Here is an 8,147-nt window from a genome sequence, read left to right as displayed (position 1 = left end):
AGAAAATATTCTTCAAAGAACAGGTTTTTTTTAAAGTTAATGTGTCTGCCCTGATTAATCACAAGCTGAAAGGAGTATTTGATGACTAGTGTATACTTCAGTTAACACTATTTCATAAAACCCGGCTTGACAGAAGTATAAGATAAATTAATCAAATAATACAAAAGTTGAAAGATGCGCCAGCTGGCTCGTGCTCAGGACGAAATACACTGCTCTGAACAGTAGGAGAGACGGCGGTAAAGCAACTGCCCAAGCGACAGCGCAGTACGGTGTGGAGCCATTCTCACGTGGTACCGACCTGCTTCGAACACAGTTCTCCACAAAGAGACCACTCACACATTTCAAATAAACGTATGCTGTTGTGGGTGAGGCTGAGGGACCTACATTGTGGAGCATAAAGCTCTAAAGACTCGTTCTTACAGTTTAAGCTCAAGGACTCTCATAATGGATGAATGATACTGAATGTCTGAGACTCACAGCCGCTGTGCTGCCTGTTCCTTTGCATCTCATCACAGCTTTATGTGAAGGTGCAGTTTGCAACGCTAGGCTAAAAGCTATTTACAAATAAGAAACTGTTTCCTTTAAGAAAAGATCACAATGAATGTTATTTATTTCTCTCAGAAATAGTGTGTATATTTTTTCTTTATAGTATCGCAGTAAAGATCACTTCCTTATGGCATTTGAAAATGAGCCAAATGCCATAGAAGAGATGTTTCTGTTTAGCATCAAATTTTTAAGCTCACGTGTCTCTAGACAAAAAGCAATGCCTGTGACATAATGAACCAAGTGAAAAAGAGTTTACAAAGTGCTAAAGCTAAAGAATGATTTAAAGAATATTCAGTTATTGACAAATGGTGCTGAGCAAAGCCTGGCTTGGCATGGAAGCATTCTATTCAGTACCCACAGGGCTCAAATGACTCTCAGTGGAAAGAATGAATTGAAATCAGTAACACCTCTGACATAAGAATGTGATCAGAAATATATACATCTCTCTGACCACGTGAAGTGCAGAATACTATCCTATATTTTAGATAAACCAAAAATTAACAATCTTTTCCATACCAAAACCTGATATCAACAAATTGGGGAAAAAAAAAAAAAAAAGGAAAGCTTTTCATTACACACAAAGCTTCTACAGGAGGCTCCAAGGCTGGTCGGAACAGAAGCAGACCCTTTAACATTTGTCTGTGGGCTTAAGAGCAAGAACCTATACACCGAGCAAATCACAGCAACTAACCCACCAGTAAATTGCCATTGTTCCAGTCCTTCTAGACATGTCACTTCCACATTGTAATGTACAGATTGTTTCCCACACAATTTCAGCTTCCTAATGTTAGATGTATAGAAAAGAAAGCACCACATTTGGTTCTGTCCTCAGACTGAACGTTGATAAGTCCGTAACCTGGAGCTAATGCCTAAGAACTCTTTTCTCATTTTCCTTATCTAAAAGGTGATATAAATAAGCTGTTTCTCCATATCGGAAGAATGAAAAGCATGATACCAACCTATTAAACAGAAGTCTCCCAACTGTCTTTTCCTTGTTCTACTGCTTGTTTTGTATAACAAGCCTCCTGCGGAAACCTCTCTCTAGCTTAACTGAGAGTTGACTGTACACAACCTTTGAACAATTAATTCCACTCAACTCCTCTAACTGTAGAGGAGCACTTATAAGAAGTGATTGACCCACAGTCTTACAGTAAACAGCTGCAAAACTGTCGCTTCCAGAATGTAGTTATTACATTTGTGTGATCACAATGAAAACCCTCAGGCTAATGAACAGCCAGCTGATGCTATTCCACACCGAAAGTGATGCTGCTGAGTGCTTCCTATAGGAGTGCCTATCAGCGGGCTGACAAAAACCGGGCCTTTGACGTGACCTTCTGACGGGCCCTTAATCATTCAGTTATTGCATAGACCTATCAACGGTCCATTACTTACCGGAACTGGCATGATATACAAGTACAGAAAGGGGTTCCTCATTTCAGTAACAAGAAACTGAACCCTATTAATAGAATGACTTGCCCCTTTTTACAGACATTATCCCTTGTTGTGTCAACAGTTTAATGAGCTCCTTGAGCTCTTTCCTTCTAAACTTTGCAATAGCAACTACAGCATAAAACACAGTCTCTTTTATCCCCTTCCTATTACTTAATTTGAACCCAACATCTTTATTTTCAGAGATTCTGGATGACCGAATATGGAAACACAGACGCACCAGTCTATTTGGTGTTGATGTTTTCTTTGCAGCTGCCACCAGAGAGCCATGGGGGAGACTGACCAATGAAGTGTTCCCCTGTGAGCAGCAGCACTAAAGTTACGCCTGCAACTGTGCAAGTCTTGCCCACAGAGGGCCCTGTTAGAGCCACTGGCAGCTAATCATCACCACAGTGGCATTACCACCACGTGGAGACAGTGGTGAACAGAGAACAGTTCTTCAGTCTCAGGAGGTGACTGGTAGCAGCCAACACGGCTTCACCAAAGGCAAGTCATGCCTGACAAATTTGGTGGCTTTCTACGAGGGGGTTATGGCAGTAGTGGACAAGAGAAGAGCAACTGATGTCATGTACCTGGACTTGCGCACAGCGTTTGCCACCGTCCCACACAAGATATCGTGAGAGACATGGATTTGACAGACGGACCACTCAGTGGATAAGGAACTGGCTGAAAAGTTGCACTGTTGTGGTCAACAGCTTGATGTCCAAGTGGAGATCAGTTACGAATGGTGTTCCTCAGTGTAATAGCTTGAAAACATAAAAGCCTTAGCTATGCAGCTGAATGTCTCCTCAGCCCAGGCATTACAGAAACACGCCTGTCAGACACTGGGGATATTTTCACTATTACAAGGAAGTAAATAGTTGTTTGCATCGTGTCTCCCCACGACCAAGAAAACTATTTGTTCCATAAAGGAGTAAATAAAGTTATCTTCACATTATATTTCCATTCTATTTAAAAGGTTTGTTATTTTGAAAATCAGATTATATTTGCATGAAAAAAAAAAAGATTCTGAAATCTCATTATGCCCTACTATTGCCAAAATATTTAGTCATGATGTCTCCTGCCTCAGCAACCATGTTCCCCCTCTGCACTCTACTAAGACCTGCATGCTCTACTAGTTTCCAAAGACTAAAATTGACATATTCTAATCCTACCATACCAGTTACATCTATCATACCTTTGGTCTGATGTTCCCACATGTCAGCTGGCACCTCAGACATTTGGAGCTGCAGACATGCCACGGCTGCACCTTCCAGCTCCTTGGTGCTTTTCCTCTTGAACTATCCATAAATTAAATAACAGGCATGTAAATGATTTAGACACATACAAGTATCCTATTTAGTAATTGCACAAAACATTATGTCTCACGCTACATCAAGCGAGACAATGAAAGCAATGAAGGGTTGTTGAGCGCACTACACTTAAAGTTCAGGAAACTAGTATGTTAATCCTACTGAGTCTTAGCGTTTTCACTGTTGCACTGATAGAAAGCTCAGCGCATCTCCATACTACAGACCAAATATATATATAAAAGAATTGGAGTACAGCATGGGTCATCTGTTTGCTGTTCTTGATTAAAGGTAACACGTTCAGGTATCTTCTATGAAATCTACTTGAGCTTTTTTACTAGTGTTCAGTTTCGTACTGAATATTCCTTGTCAGCTACCAAGGTTGAAGTTTTCTATGCTCTACCTTGCATCAAATTATTCTGAAAGTTTAAACCAGAATGGCTGCGCTTTCAAAACAATGTATTTAAGTAGAAAGACAAGTGGTTTTCCTCACACGAAGAAGAAAAACTTACACCAACTTCGTTGAGAAGCTATTACCTTCATGCTTTATTATCTGAAATTAAGCAGAAGGATGGCCACAGCGTAGTACCTGAGTATCTTTCTGAGGCACCTGTCAGAAAAGGATTTGAGGAAGAGAAAGAAGTGGAGTAGAGAGATAAGATGAGAGAGAACAGAATTAAGGAATATGTAGAACAGGAACAAAAGTTGAGGGTGTATAAGGCGATGTGAAAGATGTAGGACTAGAGAGAGGAATAATAGGGGTGATGGCAGAGGAAACAGAGGGCAGGAGTTCTTGAAGAGGAGGGCTTAGGGTTAGCAGAGACAACAGGTTTTTTTAAATGCAATATTTTATGGTATAAACAGAGCCCTTTTATAGCACCTGTCAAATTTTTCTCGACTACTTTGAGCTAGGATTTTCTCTTTGTTTCTTTCATGGCTGAAAGAAAAAAAGAAAATCTGGAGCCTAAAATAGAGCTGCTTTAACACTTGAGTTCTATTTTGGCAGGCAAGGAAGCTCAACAGTTTGGAAATAGAAAAAACAAACCCAACCACCGAATACGGAGGACTTCGGCTACCATCGCAGCATGCGCTGCCACCTGGGGGCAGAAGGTTCCAACTACAGCTAAAACCGAAGGTCATGTTTCAACAGGAAACTCTTTTACCCCTAAATTAATTTTATTTAATATAACTAGTATTTCTATTGAGTTTTTCCTGACGAAAATCTATTAGCGCAGTGAAAAGACAGTCTTTTTACAAAGGACATAGACTCCCATTTTTACAGGAAATTTATTACATGTTGCAAAAAGTTGTGAAGGCCTTTATATCTGTACAACATTGTGCGTTTCAGTGACTATACCCCTCAGTAAGTTTTCTGGAGAAGAAATCTGTGTTATTCGAATCTTAGACAAGTTTGGGCTTTAAAGTAAAGTTTGTGATTATACAAGCTAGTACTTTCAACCTAGAATGTGCCTTTTAATCTGCCAACTCAAATAGCTTCAGAAATATTAATTTAGCTTCAAGACATCCCAATGTGATATAAATTACTGTATTTGTATTATTTAAGAGAAGACTCCAGGCAATAACTATAATATACTACTGGGCTTGAGTGCAAGTCCTCTAAGGAAGTTTACCAATGACATTCTTGTCTTCATCATTCCTCTTCTACTTCTGTTTTTTATACTAAAAAAAAGAAAAAAGAAAGGAACAGTTATTTATGGGAAAGAGGACATAACTAAAATAGTTCATACTGACAAGGATTTACAACTTTCTTCATGATCTATATGATATTATCTGTTTCCTTTAAGTTAGATTGAAATTTGATAGGCTTTCCCTCTGCGATATAAAATAACGCTTCTTGGCAGGCACAATCCTCCTCTCACACACTTCAATTACCAGTTTTCCAAAGAAGCAGACTACAATCTCTGTAGCAGAGTCAGAATGAGGCTTTTCATAATTGTAGGGAGAATAAAATCAGATGCAGGCACAGACAGTTATTTACTAGGCTGTAACTGCTGGGATTTGGCTACTGCTATAATTTTATAATCTATGACTAATCTGTGCTTGCTCCTGTAACAATTCTCATTTGGATTTCATGGGCTGCCAGAGAGAAGGACTTAACAGTCATTTAGTAAATTAAATCACAGACATTTAGAGCAAGCTGAACTTTTGACTTGTTTCGCTATACTCTGAGAAATCCACGCTAACGTATCATGCTCCCCAACCAGAGTTAAACCCAAGGAAGTCCAGGTGACTCTCAGCCATCTAACGGTAAACAATCTTCAGTCTTTTATCTAAGAAACCAGTTGGAGTGGTACCTTTCAGTGCTGCAATAGTAAAGAGGCACATCCGCTGGGTGACAGCCATGGCACAATAAAGCAATTACCACAATTTTGCCACTATGTTGTCTAAGGCTGATCGGCACAGCCACAGGAAGAGCTGAGAAAAAAAGTAAATTGTTCTGGGAGTTTACGTAAACTATGAGAGGACAGATTCCTGTTAGGGAAGCAGCTGATGCATATCATGCATATCAACAAACTGTGGCTTGCAAAATATTGTAGTTTTTTTCTCTATAATAGAGTTATCCTAGCCACCACTGCTGAAATTTAATATAATTCTTCATGGAAACAAAGATTTATCCAGAGACCAATTTGAAGCATCATTGGTTCTAAAAAATACGCTTAAGTATATATCAACAAAGAAGAATTTTTAAACAAGAACCATCACAATCCTAAATCCCTGGCGGCTAAGCATTGCCTTTCACCCAGACGTCCCGGGCAATGGAATGAGTTGCTGTTCCTAAATAGCTTTCCGACGTTTTCCTTGATCCGAACTGAGAGAGAGCAAAACTTAAACAGTCTGATGCACTTACTTTATTCATGACCCAGTCAGCATCTTCAATGGCTCTCTTAATAATCTGCTGGATTCTCTCAGGGTTGTCTTCATCTGCATGAACTTTGAAACTCTGCAATGTTCAACCAAAGCGTTACACTGACTACCTGACTTAATGCAACAGTTGTCAAAACAAGGATCACTCTAAACCTCAAAGAAAATATTTGATGCGAACAAACTGTTGATCTGAAAAGGTAAAAATATACGTTGTAGCACCTGGCTGTGCTATTTCCATAACAAGTCTTGTCAAAGGCGATTTCGTATTAAGTATTTTACTCCTTTCACACATCAGCAGCCAAAAAAACCCAAAGAACTTTGATTCAGGACAACAATTGAAATTGTCTGGTATGTTACAGCTGGCAAGACACGCGACAAGTATGATCAAAGGCATGAATTTGGTTCCATATGAACAATTAGATGAAATTTACCCAGCCGGGGGAGCTGGGGGTGTTGGGGGTGTGTGCATATATATATATATATAAAAATGACCAACAAGGAACCAGTAAGTGTCACTATAAAAGATGCATTTAGGGAAGTAACGAATCATTGTTCACTCTCTTGACTAACACAAGAAGTAGAGATGAAAGCCAAGGAAAACAGAAGGTTTCAGATTCAAAGCAAACAAAAAGAAATGTTCCTTCACATACTCTCAGTATAATCCTTAAATACATTAACGTTTCAAGCTCGTAAAGGAACAATTTTTTAAGTGCCAGAAGTTATAAAAAGTTGTTCCAAACTGTAGGAGAAAAACAAAACCAAAAACCCCCACAACACTGAATTCCCCCAACAGAAGAGAAATGTGTTTCTCACCTGCCTGACTGCATGTCTGTAATGCTGACGAATATTCTCTTCAGGAAGTTGCTTACAGCATCGAAGCAGGTAACGATATAACTGCAAAGAGTTCTGAACCAACTCAGAATTCGGTAGGGGGGCCATTATCAACCTTTTTAGCTGTTGAAAATAATAAAAAAAAAAAATCAAAATACCTAATGAATTTTATTAAAAACACAGAAATAAAAGCGTAAAGTAATTGCACAACAATGAAACCAGGGCCAGCAAATTAAGGTTTAGCAGCATAATTTGAAGAAACTTTAGAAGAAAACACAATACAAAATGAATCGGAACTTGCTTAGTTTATGGACAGATGGGGGTGAGTTGTCATTGATCAAGGTATTAAAATACAACAGTGCGCAGTTCACACACGATCACTTTACCATGGCAATATTAAGGTATATTGCAATATCAAATATTAAATTTTTCTAGTTTAAAAAAAAGACCCACAGCGTAGGCTGCTGCTATCAGTACACAAAGCAGTATCACAGCCCCCAGGGAGTTTTCTACTCAATAAATCATAATTCTTAGATTCACTCCAGCTTCCAGTGCTTTCCTTGAGCATCCATAAGAGTCCTTCCACATGGTGACACTGCGGAATGAGGATGCTCATAATGGCTACAAGTGGTGTTGGAATTTAACAGCATTGCCCAGTATTGCCATTCTCTCAAGAAGATCTTGTGAGCTGGCCCACGAATGTCAGGCTTTAACTTGAAATAACATGTATAACTACGGAAGACGACAGGCAAAAATATGGATAGGTTTGAAATTTTCCATTTTTCTTGGTAACAGCAACAGGAAAAGAACAAATCTAACAAGTTTCACCTCCATAACTCTACGTACATATTGTAACAGTAAGTCCATCCAAGCTATATAAAGTGCTAATCGAATACTGTAAATGACTTGTCACTTAACAGATGGTTACCATCTGCAGAGAACTAAATTAACATTTGGGAAAAAAGCACTTTTACATCATTACTCTTAAGAATAAAGATAATAAATAAGTAACTGAATAATGAAGTAGGTGTATGGCATTATTTTAGCACCCGTTATGATACTTACTCATCATTTGGAATATTTTTTTCATTTGCTTAAGTAATTTAAGTCCTCCGGGCCGTATACTTGTGCAGACTAGCTCTTCTT

General features: G+C 38.8%; 1 protein-coding gene across 1 annotated transcript; it reads right to left on the bottom strand.

The window, feature by feature from the left end:
* Positions 1–4,886: 4,886 nt before the first annotated feature.
* Positions 4,887–7,127, bottom strand: LYRM9 (LYR motif containing 9). The gene is made up of 3 exons (XM_009881447.1): positions 6,984–7,127; positions 6,154–6,246; positions 4,887–4,964 (listed from the first exon to the last, which is right to left on the bottom strand). Exons 1-3 carry the CDS (start codon positions 7,107–7,109, stop codon positions 4,947–4,949), a joined length of 237 nt encoding a protein of 78 aa, XP_009879749.1. The 5' UTR covers positions 7,110–7,127; the 3' UTR covers positions 4,887–4,946.
* Positions 7,128–8,147: the final 1,020 nt, after the last annotated feature.

The sequence above is a fragment of the Charadrius vociferus genome, unplaced genomic scaffold (assembly GCF_000708025.1).
Source record: "Charadrius vociferus isolate BGI_N301 unplaced genomic scaffold, ASM70802v2 scaffold323, whole genome shotgun sequence".
NCBI classification, from domain to species: Eukaryota; Metazoa; Chordata; class Aves; order Charadriiformes; family Charadriidae; genus Charadrius; species Charadrius vociferus.
This window is presented reverse-complemented; position numbering and strand designations above follow the sequence as displayed.